Genomic DNA, 19,852 nt, shown 5'->3' on the forward strand with positions numbered 1-19,852 from the left:
GTGTGCATGATGTACATGTGTACATATCGTAATATCACAATAAATGTATATAATGTGTGCAATATGTACATTTATATTGATATTATGTATTATATGTGTATTGTGATTATATATGCTGTTGTGATTATATGAAATCATTGTAATATTACAATATATTTACATATTGTACACATTATGTACATACCTACTGTGTACACATTATGTACATATAAATGTACATATTGTACAGATTATGTACATTTTTTGCACGTCTGTATTGTGTACACATATATACATCACAGTCAATGTACATATGGTACATATTTTGTACGTTGATTTTAATATCCCAATAAGTGTACACATTATGAGTATATTCTAAGATATGATTTATATTATATAAGAAAAAAGTTACTTCCAATATCAACGTGGGTATACTCGCATGTGTGTCCATTTTGCTGTACCTTCTATTAATCTTTGCCATTGAACATGATAGCAAGAGGTGGTTCTTTTCTCTAACAAGGTTTTCTGTTAATATAACTCAACTCTACTACCTTGTGGCCTCTGTATCTTCCATTGTAAATTGTAATTACCTATAAAAGAGAATATTTTGACATCACGTATCTACCTCTTGGATCCATCAGCCAGAGGCCTAAAATAAAAAAGACATTCACCCCACGAATGGTTATATAGTGGTTGACAACCCCACTTTCTTCTAGGTAAATAATATCCTCTCTTTAACAGTAGCTACTTACAAGATTTGTGAATAAAGAATGAGACTTTTTTATCAGTATCTAGTTTATTCTTACATAAATTTCTAAAATACTGAGAGAATATTCTGATCATTGGTTATGTACTATTTTAATTTAATTTTTCCTCTCAAACTGTATCTTAACTGCATACTCTACCCTGTTTATAAGACTGCCCTATGGTTAAATTTAGTAGGTAGTAAATTATCCTGGGCACACAGAACAATTCTTTTTGCAATCAACTCTGAAACATCATTGAAAGAGCAAGGATATGGGAATGAGATTTACCTGGCTTTTATTTCTGGTACTTACTTGCTCTCTGACCTTGGGCAACTTATGTATTGCTCTGAGTCTCATCTTCTTCATCTGTAAAATGATCATAGTAATACCTAATTCATATGCAGCTTGGAAATGTGTAATTTAGTGATTGATATAAAGTTCCTGATACAATTTCTGACAAAATAATAGACACCCCACGAGAGATAACCATAACAATCAGAGTTTATATTCACATTAACTGGGATAAAATTGATCTGAAAATACAGCATAAAAAAGCAGCCAAAAATTCACAAGCATATATTTCGCTTGCCTTTTTATACAGAGCTGGAAACTTTCTCATCATTATCTCATCCATTGCCTGCAGCACGATCCTTCCAGTACTCCTCCTAAGACCGTCTGCCAAGGTGGAACACACTGAACCGCATGTGACTCTGCCTTTTCTGACTATTTTTGCAAGATTTTTCTCATAGAGTATTAACAGAAAATGGGGCTGTTATCAAGGTGACTAGGAATGGTGCATTCTCAGTTCAGGCTCTGATGGAATGTCTACTTGATCTGGTGCAACTCCAGCTGTGCTCTTGGCTTTCCTCACTTTTGTGGTTCCGAGAATGCAAATATTCTCCCATGGCTTCCTTATTTTGTCTTTCTCCATGAGGTCTCATTCAAGTATAAACATTCCCTTCAATTTTCTCAACTCATTTTATATTGTCTGAATAACCTTGATAATTTTCCCTTTCCTAAAACTATAGACCTTCTTTTTGTGTGTAAGAACAGATTACTCACAAATGTTTACTGTCCGCTAAACATTTATGTGTCATCGGTCCTTAATTCTACACACAAAATATCATCTCTACCAACATTTTACAACTGTAGTCTTTCTATAGAGAACTATGAAAGGAACTTGCTCTAAAGGAGAAACTTCCAGAGCTAAACCAAGGGTCTGACCATTTTTAACAATATGTTATTCAGTAAAAATATTTTTTCAGTTAACAGAGAAGAATGCCATGGACAAAATGGCAAAACAGAACTTTTCAGCACTTATTCCTTCACAGAAACATCAATTTGAACAGCCATCCGTGCATCAAAGTGTCTTCAAAAGAGACAAGGAATCCAGGTGAGAGGTTATAGCACGTTTGTGGAGTAGAAAAGTAAGAAAAACGGCATAAAATAGAGTATAAAAGAGAGTTTTCTATTATCTGCATTACCCCGCCCCTAAACCTGGGTAGTGCAGCATGGAAAGAGATACTATGTATGTGCAGAGAGGAGAGTAAATGTAACACCTGACTTCAACATCAACTCCAATGCCAGGCACAATTCAGTGAACTCAACACCAGGCAGGTTTCTATAGCCACAGGCGATGGGACAGACCCTGTCAACCCAAGCTCCAGGCCTTCCCCTATGGCTCTAAGATCTAATGCCTCCAACCTCCATGGCTCCTATCGACATAGGCTCCAGGCCTTCGCCACAACCAGGCCATTTATGGCTTCCCCAGGCTCCACACTGGTTACTATAGACTCGTAAGTGCCTGGATAAACAAACCTCTACATCGACACAGTGGAATATTATTCAGCAATGAAAGCAATAATATTTGAATGTGGCTTTTGTTGCAGAAAAAAAGCACGTGAGCTATGAAGCCATTAAAAGACATAGAGGAAACTCAAATACATACTACTAAGTGAAAGAAACCAATCTCAAATGACCACTTACTATATGAATCCAACTATATGACATTCTGGAAAAGGCAAAACTATAGAGACATCAAAACGTTCAGTGATTGCTGGGGGTTGAAAAGTGGGGAAGGATAAATGGGCAGAGCATAGAGGATGTTTAGGGCAATGAAACTACTCTGTGTGTTACTATAATGGTAGACACATGCCATTACATCCTTGTCAAAACTCACTGAATATACGACGGCAAGAATGGTCCCTAATGTCAATTATAAACTATGGGTGACAGTGATAAGTCAATGTTGGTTCATCCATTGTAACAAATGTACCTCTCTAGTGAGGAAGGCTGATAGCGGAGGAGGCTGTGCATTTGGGGAGGTGGGAATGTAGGAACTCTCTGTACTTTCCACTATGCCTCACTATTAACTTTACACTGCCCTAAAAGTAAAGCGTATTTGAAAAAAGATTGAGCTGTTGATATAAGCCCAATGTCTACTTTGACGTCCAGAAATGTTTCTTTTAAAACGCTAATACACCACTTCCTGGAAGAAAATATTTATTAACAAATTCTTTTCTAGAACAATTATTTTTGTGGGTGTTCCTGTCACAACTATACATAAAAATAAGAATATGCAGCAACATCTTGATACTCTAAAAACACAATACCAAAAACGTTAAGAAAATCATTTCTAAATTTGATCTAAGCCAAAATGTGGAGAAGCAAAAGGGAAGAAAATTATTTCTGTATAATGAGATTATAGGTTGTTTCTCCGAACTCCTCTACAGTTTTCAGTATTTTCCAACTTCTATCATGGAGATATATAAATATAGAAGTAGATATGTAGATATATAGTCATTAGATATATATTTATATATAATAAATAAACAAATACCATTTTTATTTTTATTATTTATTTATTTATTTATTTTTTGAGATGGAGTTTCGCTCTCGTTTCCCAGGCTGGAGTGCAATGGCGCGATCTTGGCTCACCGCAACCTCCACCTCCTGGGTTCAGGCAATTCTCCTGCCTCAGCCTCCTGAGTAGCTGGGATTACAGGCACGCGCCACCAAGCCCAGCTAATTTTTTGTATTTTTAGTAGAGACGTGATTTCACCATGTTGACCAGGATGGTCTCGATCTCTTGACCTCGTGATCCACCCGCCTCGGCCTCCCAAAGTGCTGGGATTACAGGCTTGAGCCACCGCGCCCGTCCTACAGATTCCATTTTTAAAAGATATATTTATGTATTTTATATATTTATATAATATATACATGTTCATATATACATCATGTTATCACCATTATGGATATAAAGAAGGACATTAAAATAGTGAAAAGATTAAAATAAAATGTACCAAAATGGAAACAGTGATTTAACTCTGCCTAGCTTTATGTGATTAAACAAGGTATTTTTCAAATCTATTTTTCTTTGCTTTCTAGAGGCTTTATAATAAATCTATATTTTTATATTTAAAAGCCTAATTTTTATTAAACAAATAAAAATTCAGCAACACTGTCTTTAGAACATTTTTTTAAATCAACTTGAGCATGAAGAAAATGTTATGACTATGGTGGTGAGCATTTTGAAAGATTAGCAGAAGCAGGGATAATGTGACATTTAGCTGATCTTTCAAGGGAAGCTAGACAAATGACACTTTTCGAAAAGAAAATAGTAACTAGTGTTGAAACATGGTATCGCCAGTATGATTAAGAAGGAAAGTGTCAACTTCTTCTGTGGAAAATCCTAACATTACCAAACGTCAGAAGGCAAATACTTCAACAACAGAAATGAAAAATATCTTGATTCATTTATTTAACACTTTTTTAGAGTTTAATCCCAAAAAGTCTATTTTGAAGAAAAGAAAAAATCTTACTCGTGTATATTACCCTTTGCAGTGAACTGGCCAAATAAGTCTATCCAAGGTACGTTGAATACCGAGCATGCTGGAAACATTTTTATTGACATCATCTCTAATCCCTACAACAATAGTGCAAGGAAAGGTTTAACATCTTCTTTTTACAGAGAGGAAAGCTGAGGCTCAAAGAGGTATAGTAGCTCATTTAACATTACACATCTAATACGTGGTGGAGGTGGGACCTATACTTACATCTGTCAGACCTTAAAGTCTGTGTTCTTCTTTCTACCTCTCTGCCTCAGTCCAACAATTGGGATCCTTGCCATGATGCCTCACGAGTTCACGAGGCACTTTTCAGGAAGTTTTTGACTCAGACTTTATCACTCAGCAAGATACCTCAACTAATTTACAAAATGTGACTTGAAAGCAGGTTGTAATCCCAAAAGCAAAAATCCAACCACAAAAGATAAAGTCTTAATCAGTAGAGCTTTACAGAAGGAAGTAATGTAGGTAGTAAGGGCACTTTCAGAAATGTCTGGAATCAGAGGAGTCGATGTATCACCTGTTAGAAATTGTACTCGCTTGGTAGCAAAATTTTCCTTGTGTTCACTTCAAATAATAGTCTTGTTGTTTTAAAACCAACGCACAGTCAGAGGGTGACTTGGATGTTTATTTTTTATTCTCTTTGCCTTCTTGTTTTAAGAATGGATTTTTCCTAAATTCTAATTATTATTGTAACTTACATAAGTGCAGCCGATTTTGCTTTTAAGGATAAAACTACATTTAAGTAGCTTTGTCTGGATTATCAAAACCAGGCCCTGAAGAAGTGAGTTCCTAAAGGGTAGGAACTTTGCTTATGTCTATATCTCAGTTGTGTTAAACAGAATAACTGGCGCAAATTAGCAAATGATGCACTGAGGAATCATAGAACAAAAGACTTTATGAAGAACTAAGTTTCAGATTCAGGGTGACGCTAAGGATCTAGTGTACCAGAGGATGGTATGCCTTCTGCAATCACAAAAGCAGCATTCAGTCTGATCTGGGCTCTAAGAAGTGCTCCTTGAGACCTGAAATTTTATCCTAACACTGCCACTAACAGGTTAAGTCAGAAAGAGTTCACTTCCCAGAGCTTTCGATTTCTGGTTTCCAAATCAGCACAATGAGAAACTGAAAAGAAGGAAAGAGGACAAAAAGAGAGGGTCAGAGATCCCTCCTGCTTGTACAATGCCATGATTTGGACACAGGGTTTGGGCAACCATGGCCATCCACCAATTCCTGCCTGTCGTCTCTTGTCAGACAGCTCATGAGCCACGAATGTGAAAGAATTCAAAAAAGTAACAATATTTTGGGACATGTCAACAATTATATAAAATGCAATTTTCAGTTCTCATAAAAGTACTTTGGAACTCAGCCCCACTCCTTTGTTACCCATTTCTATGGCTGCTTTCACACCACAACCACAGAGATAAGTAGCTGTGACAGAGACCATATGGGCTGCCAAGCCTAAAATATTTACTGCCTAGATTTTTCCAGAAAAATAAAAAGGATTGCTGATCTTTTACACAGACAATCAAGCAAGCGATCACCTGAGAACATTAAAATCTGTGTCTAGGACAAATGGGGCCTATATAAACTAGGGAATAATCTTCCCCACTACTTATGCAAGAACATTCACCCTTGAGAGAGCAGGCTATATGGCTTGGCAGCACTACTGCCACCAGTCCAGACTTCCCCTCACCTGTGCCCTATAAGTGACCAGCATTTCTAGGCATCCGTGGAGCAGCGGGGTGCATTCTCATGGCTGGCCCCACACCTTCCCTTCCTCCTGCTTCCTCACATTCTATTTTCTGAGTGGTTGTCAAAGGAACGCTGAATTTTGCTGTCACTTTTTCAGACCCCAATTCCACTTATGACAGTCTTGGTACCAGGAAGCATTCCAAGCTCCTATCTCATCACCACAACCGCCTGCTTCTCACTTAGTCCAGACGAGCTTGCCACAGTGCACTTGCTTTTTAATCGCTCTCTCTCTTCTTGCCTTCACCTCCTCTCCCTCCCTCTCTCCCTGGCTCTTTCTGTCACACGGGTGTGTGCACATACACAAGTTCCGATTAGATAAAAGAAGAAACACTTTTTAAGTTTCTTTCTAGACCTCATAGAAAATTCTTTTTTTTTTTTTTTTTACAAAAACAGAGCTTTTTTTTTCATTGCAAAAGTGTGGGTGTCCTTCCTTTTGGAGAGTAACAATCATTTTCTACATGGCTTTCTGACACATTGCATGTTGTACATATGTGTGTGTGCACATGTGCATATGAGTGTTAGAGTATGTGTGTGTAGCAGGGAGGAAAGAGATGAAGGAGAGTGTGTATGTGCATGTTGGTTCATATGAGTGTGAGTGTGTGCATGCACGTGCCTGTGTGTGTGCACATGTGTATGAGCATGCTTGTATCTGCGTATGAGAATGTGCATGTGAGAGAGAAAGAAAGAATGCGTGTATGTGTGAATGTGTATGTGTGTGTATAGCAGGGAAGAAGGGGATGAAGGAGAGTATGCTAAAAAGAGAACACCTCAGAACAGTCAAATAAAAGATTCCATATCAACACCATATCTTGTTAAAATACAGGATTCCCAAGTCAGTCACCTTCAAGCTGGAAGCCTGGAGTGTAAAAAGAGTGGGTGTTCTTCTCTGACAACTTATTGTCTAAGACAATTTTATGATCAAAAATATATTCGAATAAAAGTACCTGAGAAAAGTACATAAAGAGAATACAGCAAAATGTTAACAATGGTTTTCTTTGGGTGAGAGGAAGAAGAGGCAGGTTGTGGTTGATCTGTTTCTTTTAGTTCAACTATTCTGCATTCCTCACTTTTAAATTTTGGATATTAAGCTGGAGAGAAAGAACATGAATATAAAGATGAATTCGCTGAATGGAGCAACGAATGCTGAGTTAGCCAAAAATGTATGGCTCCCTTCTATATCTAATTATCTGAGGGCAAATCAGAAAACACCACTTTCAGAAATTTTTTTTTTTTTTTTAGAAATGAAGTTTCGCTCTTGTTGCCCAAGCTGGAGTGCAATGGCACAATCTCGGCTCACCGCAGCCTCCGCCTTTTGGGTTCAGGCAATTCTCCTTCCTCAGCCTCCCGAGTAGCTGGGATTACAGGCACGCACCACCATGCCCAGCTAATTTTTTGTATTTTTAGCAGAGACAGGGTTTCACAATGTTGACCAGGATGGTCTCGATCTCTTGATCTTGTGATCCACCCAACTCGGCCTCCCAAAGTGCTGGGATTACAGGCTTGAGCCACCGTGCCCAGCCAGAAATTTTTTAAAATGTGTTTTACGTTATTTTCCCTTTCAGCCTAAGGACTAAAAATTGAACACAACTGGATCTGCGCCATTGCCTCAAAGATTCTTAGCCTAGTTCAAGATCCATTGTCTGGACACTCCTGCTTTTTAGACAGAAAACAGGGCTAAATTCCTATTGACTTCCAAATACACAGACCCACAGATTTGTCATAGTAGCCTCTCTCTCTCACCCTGTCTCTGTCCGTCTGAGTCTCTCTTTCTTTCTCTCTCTCTTCCCTCACATCATCCCCAAATCAGAATGCATATATAAAAATTTGATTAACCGAAACATAGAATGATCAAGATTTTACTACAAGAGAAATACACAGACTTCAGCTAAGATGTTTGGTTGAATACCTGCATATGCCTTCACTCCATCATTAAACCACATTAACACGGGATGATTAAAAATAAATAAACCAACAAAGATAAAAAGAAAATAAAGACAATCCCTTCAGCATATAGAAAACTGGCAAGCAGAAGCTGTCAGTGACACCTGACAGTAGACCCAGAGATGCTAAATCCCAAGCCAGTGGCAGGAAGGCAACCAGGATCCCCAAGGGTTCAAGAGTGGGCAGCTAAATTTACCTAGGGAATTTATGTTTCAGTAGTAGGTAGATCCCAGATCCTCTCCCTAGAATCGGTGACTGCATCCCACGGTGGTGGCAGGGTGGAGGTTTCCTCTCTATAGGGTAAAATTTGGTGTCTCTAGGCAGGAGCTCTCTAGACACAAGTGCTTAAATGTACACACTGAACACTGAGATCCTCCGGGTTTTCCTACCACTGAGTTCCAATGAGGGTGGCAGATACACTTGGTCAGAAGTTAAGATGATTTTTCTCTAGAGAGAATCTCTCTTGCTCAAGAAGAAAAGGTCTTACCCAGCAAGACCACCGCCCACAAAATGTTACAATCACAGAACTTCCATCTGCTTTTAGCTTTTCAGTGCTCCATTTTTTTCTAACAGACACAGACACCTAAGGGTCACCAGGCATCTGAGCAAAGCTTCTAACATGAATGGCCGAGACCAGAGCAAGAAGACACATAAATGCAGCCTGAATGAAAACTGTGCTAGGAGATAAGACCTTCTGAAACCCATATGAATGTTCTCGAAGACATAAAAGTGTTACCATTTTCATGAAACAAGAACCAAATTTAAAGAAAAAGTAAACGCTTAGAAATTAAAAATATGACAGCAGAACTTGTGAAAAATTCTTGTTAGAATAGTAAGACAACAAAGTTGAGTAGATGAACCTTATGTCTTCCAGAAATAGCGATAAGAAAAAAGTTGAAATCCGGAAGAAAATTTGAACAGGTTCAACACTAAAATGATCAGAATTCCAAAGATACAAATAGAGACAGACAGAGAGAGAGAAAAAAGAACAGACACACGCAGCAAATAAGAAAGAGAGAGATAAACCCTAACACAGTAATTGCTGGAGACTACAACACCCAACTTTCAGCACTGGACAGATCTTCCAGACAGAAAACCAACCAATCAACATGAAATTTAATCTTTACTACAGACCAAATGGAACTGATATTCAAGGAACATTTCATCCAATGACTGCAGAATACACATTTTTTCAACTCAACACATAGATCATTCATAAGTATAGAAGATACCTTAGGTCACAAAGCAAATGCAATCACATTTGAAATCAGGACTAAGAAATTCATTCAAAACCATACACTTACATGGAAACTGAGTCACTTGCTCCTGAATGACTCCTGGGTAAATAATGACATTAAGGCAGAAATCAAGAAGTTTAAGAAGTTCTTTGAAAGTAATGAGAACAAAGGTACAACTTACCAGAGTTTCTGGGATGCAGCTAGTCAAGTAGTGTTGAGAGAAATGTATAGTACTAAATGCTCACATCAAGAAGTGAGAACTCGGGACAGCTGCGGTGACTCACTCTTGTAATCTCAGCACTTTTGGAGGCCAAGGTGGGCAGATTACAAAGTCAGGAGTTTGAGACCAGCCTGACCAACATGGTGAAACCCCATTCTACTAAAAATACAAAAATTAGCTGCTGTTGTGGCACATACCTGTAATCCCAGGTACTCAGGAGGCTGAGGCAGGAGAACTGCTTGAACCCAGGAGATAAATGTTGCAGTGAGCCCATATCACACCACTGCACTCCAGCCTGGTTGAGAGAACAACACTCCATCTCAAAAACAAAATTGAGATCTCAAGTTAACTACCCAACATCACAATTAAAAGAATTAGAAATCCAAGAGCAAAGAACACCCTCAAAGCTATGCTGAATGGGAGTGGGGAGAGAGGGCATCTTTATCTTGTGCCAAGTTTTAAGGGGAATGCTTTCAGCTTTCGTCCATTCAGTATGATGCTGGCTGTGGTTTTGTCACATGTGGCTCTTATTATTTTGAGGTATGTTCCTTCAATACCTGGTTTATTGAGAGTTTTTAACACACATGAAAGTTGAATTTTATCAAAAGCTGTTTTTGCATCCATTGAGATAATCATGTGGGTAATTTTTTTCTTTAGTTCTGTTTATGTGACGATGACATTGATCAATTTGCATATGTTAAACCAAACTTGCATCTCAGGGAGGGTGGTTGTGACCAGGAATTTATCAGTTTCTTCTAGATTTCTCAATTTTTTCAGGTTCAGCGGCTCACATCTGCAATCCCAGAACTTTGGGAGGTCAAGGTGGATTGATCACCTGAGATTGGGAGTTCAAGACCAGCTGGATCAACATGGAGAAACCCCATGTCTACTGAAAGTACACAATTAACCAGACATGGTGGCACATGTATGTAATCCCAGCTACTCAGGAAGCTGAGGCAGGAGAATAGCTTGAACTCAGGAGGCAGAGGTTGCACTAAACCGAGATCTCACCATTGTCCTCCAGCCTGAGCAACAAGCACAAAACTTCATCTCAAATTTAAAGAAAAAGAGTGCCTACAGTTGTACATCATATTCTCTGAGGGTGGTTTGTATTTCTGTGGGGTCATTGGTAATATTGCCCTTATTGTTTTTGATGGTGGTTATTTGAATCTCTTTCCTTTCTCCTTCATTGGTCTAGCTTCAAGTTTATTATTTTTTAACCAGTATGAATTTAATAGACCAGTTACTGGGTAGTAAATTGAAACATACCGAGTGCCATCTCCAAGAGTAGTCATGATTTCATTTGGGTTCTTGAAAAATGTTAAGAAGTAGGTTGAGTTTTATTATTTTTTTCAGAAAACCAGCTTTTGAAAAATTTATGTAGAACCAAAAACAGCCAAGGCAATCCTAAGCAAGAAGAGCAAAGCTGGAAGCGACATGCTACCAGACTTCAAACTGCATTACAGGGCTACAGGAAACAACGGCATAGTACTGGTACAAAAACAAACACATAGACTAATGGAACAGAATAGAGAATCCAGAAACAAAACCAAGCTTCTACAACTATCTGACCTTTGGCAAACTTAACAAAAACAAGCAAGGGGGAAAAGATTCTCCCTATTCAATCAACGATGCCAGGATAACTGGATAGCCATATGCAAAAGACTGAAACTAGACCCCTTCTTCACATTACATACAAAAATTTGCTCAAGATAGATTAAACACTGATATGTAAAACCAAAAACTATAAAAGCTCTGCAGGACACGAGACAATGCCATTCAAAACATAAGCACAGGCAAAGATTTTATCATGAACATGCCAAAAGAAAAGGTAACAAAAGCAAAATTGAAAACTGGGGTCAAATTAAAATGAGAAACTTTCACACAGCAAAATAAACTATCAACAGAGAAAACTGAAAACCTACAGAATGTGAGAAAATGTTTGCAAACTATGCATTCCACAAAAATCTAATATCAAACATCGGTAGGGAAATTAAATTTACAAGAGGAAAACAAACAACCCATAAAAAGGTGGGCAAAGAACATAAACAGACACTTTTAAAACAAGACATATATGCAACAAGCAATCATATTAAAAAAGCTCAACGTCACTGATTATTAGAGAAATGCAAATGAAAATTATAATAAGATACCATCTCACACCAGTCATAATGGCAATTATTAAAGCAAAAAAAAAAAAAAAAAAAAAAAAAAAAAACACATCCTGGCAAGGTTAGAGAGAAAAACAACACACACTGTATTCGGGAATGCAAATTAGTTCTGCCATTGTGAAAAAGTTTCATGATTCCTCAAAGACCTAAAGAGTGAAATACCATTTGATTCAGCAAACCTAGTAATGGGTTACTAGGTATGTACCCAAAGGAATATAAATCCTTCTGTTATAGAGACATGTGCACGCATATGTCCATGGCAGCACTGTTCACAAAAGCAAAAATATGGAATCAAGCTAAATGCCCATCAATGGTAGACTGGATAAAGAAAATGTGGTACATATACAACAAAAAACACTAGGCAGCCACAAAAGAATGCAATCATGTTCTCTTCAGGGACATAGATGAAGCTGGAGACTATTATTCTTAGCAAACTAATGCAGGAACACAAAATCCAAATACCAGATATTTTCATTGAATAACATAACCTCCTAGGTTTAAACACATGAACACAAACTCACACCAAGGAACATTGTCTTGAAAATCTGCAATATATGACAAAGGAAAACAGCTCTCCTAAGTTTTCAGAAAAGTTTTTTAAAAAACAGTATTTACAAAGAATCAAAAATCAGAATGATTTCAGGCTTCTCAACAGCACTACCAGAAGCTGGGAAATAATGGAGTAGTATCTTTAAAACTTGAATGGGAAATTATTTTCAATCAAAAATTCTATGCCCCACCAGTCATGTAAGTGTAAGAAGAAATAAAGTCATATTTCAGAACAATTTGCTTCAGTGTATCCTTGCTTGAATAAGTTACTGGAGGATACAGTCCACAAACAAGAGATTCAGGGCACGGGGCAGTGCAAAACAACTTAATGGGTTTGTATTTGTATTGAAAAGACAGCAGCATTCGAGAGTTAGGGAATACTGGAGGAGGAGTTTTCTCCAGCATCCCTGGAGCCCACACCTCTCATTTCCACATTCCTATGTCCCATTGCTGCCCATGAATTCTCATCACCTATTCCTTTGATAGAGGTGTTTCTCTCACCGATTAGCTGTAGTCAAGTGGCTCTTTCTTGGGCTACAGGAGGAAATCTATTGCTTTTCATTAAACATCAATTGGATTAACCTAGGCTTAAGGTCAGCATTATGCCATCAGCTGTACGTTCTTGGGAAGACATCTACTCACAAACTGCTTAAAGAACGTGGCCCTCCTACCTCTGACTTGTGTGATTCTAAGCAAGCTATTTAGCACCCTCTCATCTGTGAAACAAACATAAAGTTCTTATCTTGGGCTCCACAAACAGAAAGTGTTGAACAAGAACAGTTTCTTCTCCTCCAAGGCCAGACCATATGGAGGAACCTAAGACAGCCACAGCCTTGGTCAGTAGGACAAACACAACGTTCAAATTGCAGCATTAAAACTGGGACCAAACGTTTGCTCTGCCTCTGAGTCACTCACTGTCATAAGTCTCTACCGGTTCCCATTCCAGATAGAAAGTGGGCTTTTGTTGGTTTTTGTTGTGTTTTTCAAGAGATGGAGTCACCCAGGCTGGAGTACAGTGGCATGACCATAGCTCACTGCAGCCCCAAACTCCTGAGCTCAAGTGACCTTTCTGCCATGGCCTCCTGACAGAAGCTGGGCCAACAGGGCAGGAGGTATGCATCCCCACACCCAGTATTTTTTTTTTTGAGAGATGGGGTACCGCTATGTTGCCCAGACTGCTCTCAAATTCCTGGCCTGAAGCAATTTTCCCATATTAGCCTCCTAAATTTCTAGGATTACAGGTGTGAGCCACTGTGCCCAACAGGTGTTCTTAAATGCAATTTCCACACTGCTATTCTGAAGAAGGGCAAGAAGCAAAGAGACCCTCCTTGAAACATAAAAAATAAAAGCATTCACTATTAAGTGGAGGCAGAGTTGATGATCAGCCAAAACTACTTCAACTGTAATCCAGAAATCCCATTGATACAGGAGTTCTAAAGAAATTATTTAGTCAGAGATTGAAAGTAAGGAAGTCTTTGGTAAGGTTTCCCTTTGAATAAAAAGCAGCCCCAAAACCATTTCTAACAAAGAGAGGCCTGTAAAATCGAGCTGCAGATATAGACAAGCAAGCTGGAAGCTTGCACAGGTGAATGCCAGCAGCTGTAACAATAGGAGGCTACTTGGGTGCCAGACATGCTCAACCTGACGGCTTTATCTTCCTTTTTCTTTATCAACCACAAGTGCAGTAAGGGACAGACAACATGCACTGGCCAAGTAGAAAACCTATATGCATAAGAAGATTCGGGTGGATAGCCAGCTTCTTCACGAGCTATGTAAAGCTCTCACCTGGTCCAACCCAGATTTGGACCCTATGTAAATCAAACACCACCTCCTCAACAAGTCTATAAAACCTTGTGCAGTTCACCAGAAAACCAGAAAACACACTCAGAAGCTCCTCTCTCTCTCTGCAGAAGAGAGAGATGTTCTCTTTTCTTCTTTTGCCTGTAAAACCTCCATTCTTAACCTCACTCCATGTGTATTCACGTCCTTGATTTTCTTGACATGAGGCAATGTACCTTGGGTATTACCTCAGATGGACAATGCTGCTTCATCATAGTTCTGTTTTGTTCAGGTTGTGGGACAAACGGCCCCTTTCCTCTGCAACCTCAGCTCAACCTTACTGAGGCCTCCTTCCAGCAGAATCACAGAGCCAAATGAAACCCCTTAAGTCTTCTTTTAAATGGGCAGCCGCTCCAAAGAAAGCAGCATGATGAGTTTCAGGTGGCCCGGGGTGGGGGCAGTGCTACTCTGGCTTCTCCGTGCTCAGTCCCTCTCAGTTCAAAAGCGCACCACGTGGAGCAATAGAACACCTGCTCATCTGAGTTTTAAAAATAGTGGGAGGAAAAGCGCTGTCTTCATGCTTATTTCCCAGGCAGAGGGGAGGTCATAAAACACTAATTTCTAAGCAGTGGACCAGAGTTTTACTGACCTCTTCTGTTACTGACTCATGTTTACCAGAGAAACCACATCACAAATCTGAGTCTCCTCTGGCAAGAGAAGGAATCGGATTCATGATTCTCTCATCCCCCTCTCCAAAGTAGAGTTCTGACTCCACTTCTAAAATACTTTTCTGCAAGCCTCTGTACCTCATAAATGTTTTACTATACTCGAGACAGCAAAGGGAAGCACAGATTAGCTACTGTTTTCAGAACAGTGGAAACATGCTGTCTTCTCCAAATTTGGCATTGGAGTCAAAGATCAAGCGCCAAACAGTAGTTGTCAAGAATCCTTTCATTTACAATCAGGTTCTAGACTTTTCAAATGGTGTGGGCAAGAACCCGTTTTGCCAGAATAGGTTATTATCTACCTCTTACCTTTATAGGACAGGACTAAAAATTCTCTTTTTTAAGAGAGAGTCTTGCTCTGTTCCCGAGGCTGGAGTGCAGTGGCATGATCTCGGCTCACTACAACTTCTGCCTCTCAGGTTGAAGTGATTTTCCTGCCTAAGCCTCCTGAGTAGCTGGAATTACAGGGGCCCACCACTACACTCAGCTAATTTTTGAATTTTTAGTAGAGACAGGGTCTCCCCATGTTTGCCAGGGTAGTCTCCAAAGCCTGACCTTATGATCTGCCTACCTGAGCTGCCCAAAGTACTGGGATTACAGATGTGAGCCACCACGCTGGGCATTTTTTTTTTTAATTACACTGAAGACTTTTGAAAGGGTTGTGTGTTGTATGAACTCCCTCCTCACCCAATTCTCATGGATGGGAAAATGCTGCTGCTTCATTTTAAAGCTAATGAGCTGCCTGAATAGGAACTTGTAATTAACCATTCAAACTGATTAGCTCACGTCCCTGAAGGCTGGAGAACACGGGAACTGCTATCCCATCTGAATACAATCCAAAGGCAAAAGGCTGTGGCCAAGTTGAAATAATGGGGCAGATAGAAGCGATAAAGACTGGAGCTGGGAGTGGCCCGTACTTCAAGTTAAGCCAAACAAAGATGTTTGCATGTTTTATATGGGCCAAATAGGAATTCCATAATAGAGAAAAACATTGATTTTAAGGAGGACGCTGCCCTGAAAAGCTTCCTGCCAGGGGTAAGGAAGAGGCTGCCCAGGACCCCCAGAGGCAGGTGGTAGGAGGGCTCTTAGTGGCTTCCTAGAAACTGTATTACCTGAGGTAGTGAACTGCTGTCAGAGATCCCTACCAGGAGAATTTCTCAGGAACGCATGAGAAAGGGCCCCAAAATGCATGCCTGCTCCTAAAATGTGACACCATAATACAGCTGAACTATTCAATAAGGCCCTATCTGTTCCTCTGTCTCTCCTTTCTCCCTGCCCCTATCCAACCCTAGAAGAGCCAGAAAGCACTGCTAAGAAGTGAGGGTGGGTGGTCATAAACAAACACACTGCCCTCCTTTCCCTTCCCACTGTGGGTTTCTCAGGCTGAGGCTGTCACAGAGGAGGAGGGATGAAAATTGTTTTCGTTGATATTTTATCATGAACATTTATGAACGTACAGCAAAGTTGAAAAAACTTTACAGTGAACACTTTAACTGTATCTTCACCAACTTGGAGTCTTGTTTTATCTCATGTCCATCCATAGATCCATCTTTCTATCCATCCAGTAATCCATTATAGTTTTTAGGCATTTTAAAGTAAATTGCAGACATCAGTAACTCAACGTGCATTAACTAGAATTTGGTACCTTCTTTTTTCCTTTTGGTGTAAAGTTTACAAATGATGAAATGCAAAAATTTTAAGTATGTATTTACCGAATTTTGACAAAAGTATACATATGTGTAACCCAAAACTCTATCAAATAAAGAACATTACTATAATCCCCGATATGGTTTGGCTGTGTCCTCACCCAAATCTCTTCTTGAATTGTAGCTCCCAGAATTCCCACGTGTTGTGGGAGGTACCTGGTGGGAGAGAATTTAATCATGGTGACAGTTTCCCCCATACTGTTCTTGTGATAGTGAATAAGTCTCACAAGAGCTGATGCTTCTATAAGAGGAAAGCCCTTTTGCTTGTTTCTCATTTCTCTCTTGTCTGCCACCATGTAAGATGTCCCTTTGACTTTCTGCCGTGATGATGAGGCCTCCCCAGCCAGGTGCAACTGTGAGTCCCTTAAACCTTTTTTGAATAAAGTACCCAGTATCACGTATGTCTTTATCAGCAGTGAAAAAACGGACTAATACAATCCCAGAAAGTTTCCTCATGACTTGTCTCAGTCTCCAGCTCTGTACCCTTGGATTTTTTTCATCTAAAGTTTGCCAACTTTAGAAATTCCACGTAACTTGAATCATGTTGTGATAACCCTATATATAAGGCTCCCTTCAGTCCACAAAATAATTTTTATATTTATCAGTCAGGTTACACATATCAGTATCTCTTTCATTTTTATTGCTGAGTAGTATTTCATGCTATGAAATAACGTAGTTCGCTACCTGATCCTCTATTTGTGGTCACCAGAAATATTTTCAACTTTCGATTATTATGAGTAAAGCTATTGTGGTCTTCTATAAGTATTTTTATTAACATGTATTTTCACTAATTGGGGTAGATTCCTAACTCGGAAATTTATTATAGATGAGATGTATATTCGTTCCATAAGAAAATTCCAGAAATTTGACAAAGTAGTTGTACTGTTTTATAGTCCCATTAGCAATAGTTATAGTTGTGCTGTATTCTTGCCAACATTTGGTGTTTAGTCTTTCCCAACCTAGTTATTTTGTGGGGTGTGTAGTAGTATCTCCCTGTGGTTTTAATCTGCATTTCCTTGATGTTAACCATTTTGTCCCACTTGTATATTATCTTTGCAAAGTGGCTCCTCAAATGTTTTCCCCTTCTAATCAGTAATTGTTATCTTTTTTTCTTTTAGTTGTTCTGTCATCCAGGCTGGAAGGCAATGGTGCAATCTCGGCTCACTACAGCCTCTGCTTCCTGGGCTCAAGCGATCCTCCCACCTCAGTCTCCCAATTAGCTGATACCAGGCTAACTTTTTGTATTGATATTAGCCAACATACAAGGCTAATTTTTTGTACTTATACTAGGTGTCAGGGTCTCACCATGTTGCCCAGACTAGTCTCAAACTCCTGGCCTTAAGCCATTCATCCTCCTTGGCCTCCCAAAGTACTGGCACTACAGGTGTGAGCCACTGTGCCCAGCCTTATTTTCAGGTTATAAAACTGCTTTTTTTTTTTTTTCTTGTTACATTTACTTAATCTCAGTAGAAAGAAAAAAAAAGGGGTAAACAGAAAGGAAATAGAAACTCCATAAAAAAATAGTTATCAGGGGCTTGTGATATCCGCTCAGAAAGCAGTTTAAGCGGGCTTGTGATAGTAGTTTACATTTCAAAGATTTTACATTTCAAAGATACAATGGACCCCTTAAGGTGGCTGGTTAAACCTGTTTTTCACCAGGAGCTAAAACAAAGGCTTGGCTCCAGGGAAAATATGGGCAGAGGTCTCTGCTCCTCTCAGGCATCTCAATTGCAGTAAGTTTATTGCTTACACAGAGACTGATGGGGACATGGAAGCAGACAGCACAATGTCCTCATAAACTGCAGGCCTTTGCTTTGCATTCTGTTGTTGCTTTTAGTGAGTCAGCTCACGGCCCTTTGTCTCACTCGACAGCCCTCGAGGTGGGGAAATGCAGACAGGTCCAGCAGCCAAACTGTGGTGAGTCAACTAGCTGCCTCGAGCCCTTGGCGCGAACACTACAAGGGCCCAAAGGGATTAACTACAAATACAGTTTCAAGAAATCCCTTCTATGATGGGTGTACACAGATAACGTGACTAAAGTTCGAAACCCAAGCCTTCTATAAAATGAACCCATGTGTCCTATTCCACTACCAACTCCAAGCAGCAAACCCCCAACACCCAGTTAATGAAAAGAAACATGCTTACAATCTCGCAAGTCCGAGAGAAAACAGGCGATATAGTAAGCTAGCCATCAACTTTGGACAATCGAATGAGTATGTAAGTACCGCAATCAACATTAACTTTCACAGAATTAGATCAGTTAATCACAGCTATTTTCGAATAAAAGTGGGCAGCTCTTAAAAGAGCCTTTGTGAGTTGGATTTAATTACTGCCCAGAAAGCTTTACGCTCTCTCCCCATGAATGCGGCGAGCGAGCTGAATGTCCTTGGGCATGATAGTCACCCGCTTAGCGTGGATGGCGCACAGGTTGGTGTCCTCAAAGAGCCCCACCAAGTAGGGCTCGCACGCCTCCTGCAGGGCCATCACCACGGAGCTTTGAAAGCGCAGGTCAGTCTTGAAGTCCTGAGCAATTTCTCGCACCAGTCGTTGGAAAGGCAACTTTCGGATCAGCAGCTCGGTTGACTTCTGGTAGCGGCGAATCTCGCGCAGGGCCACGATGCCGGGCCGGTAGCGGTGCGGCTTCTTCACGCCGCCGGCTGGAGCGCTTTTCCGAGCTGCCTTAGTAGTCAGCTGCTTCCGCGGCGCTTTCCCCCCAGTGGACTTACGTGCAGTCTGCTTAGTACGTGCCATTGTGAACTAACTGAAAAAACAAAGCCCTAAATCAGGCTCTTTACTGAAAATAGATTTATGACCATTTTCTGTCAGGCTGTGGCTTGCATATTCTTTTGTTTAATGTATCTTTTAATTTTCCCAGACACATTTTCTGCAAAATTTGTGTTAGTTTTTGTTGTATTTTTCAGATACTTTGTTCATTTCATCTAAGTTGCAGAATTTGTCACCATGACGTTGTTTATGATAGTCTGTTATTATCCTTTTCACGTCTGCAGGATCTGTAGTGATAGTTTCACTTCGCTTTCACTTCTGGTATTGATACTGACCATTTGTGTTTCCTCTCTTTTTCATGATCAGAGTAGCTTAAGGTTTATTAATGTTGATATTTTAAAACAACCAGCTTCTTTGCTTTGTTAGTTTTCTCTATTATTTTGTCTGTCTTCAATTTGGTTTATCTCTGCACTT

General features: G+C 39.6%; 1 protein-coding gene across 1 annotated transcript; it reads right to left on the bottom strand.

Moving 5' to 3' along the window:
* Positions 1 to 18,975: 18,975 nt before the first annotated feature.
* Positions 18,976 to 19,431, bottom strand: LOC144577094 (histone H3.1-like). Its single transcript, XM_078332884.1, has one exon. It carries the CDS (start codon positions 19,403 to 19,405, stop codon positions 18,998 to 19,000), a length of 408 nt encoding a protein of 135 aa, XP_078189010.1. The 5' UTR covers positions 19,406 to 19,431; the 3' UTR covers positions 18,976 to 18,997.
* Positions 19,432 to 19,852: the final 421 nt, after the last annotated feature.

Source organism: Callithrix jacchus, chromosome 7 (genome assembly GCF_049354715.1).
Source record: "Callithrix jacchus isolate 240 chromosome 7, calJac240_pri, whole genome shotgun sequence".
NCBI lineage: Eukaryota > Metazoa > Chordata > Mammalia > Primates > Cebidae > Callithrix > Callithrix jacchus.

Excerpts from the sequence above, each read along its gene's own strand:
- LOC144577094 (XM_078332884.1), bottom strand. The coding sequence starts at position 19,405 with ATGGCACGTACTAAGCAGACTGCACGTAAGTCCACTGGGGGGAAAGCG.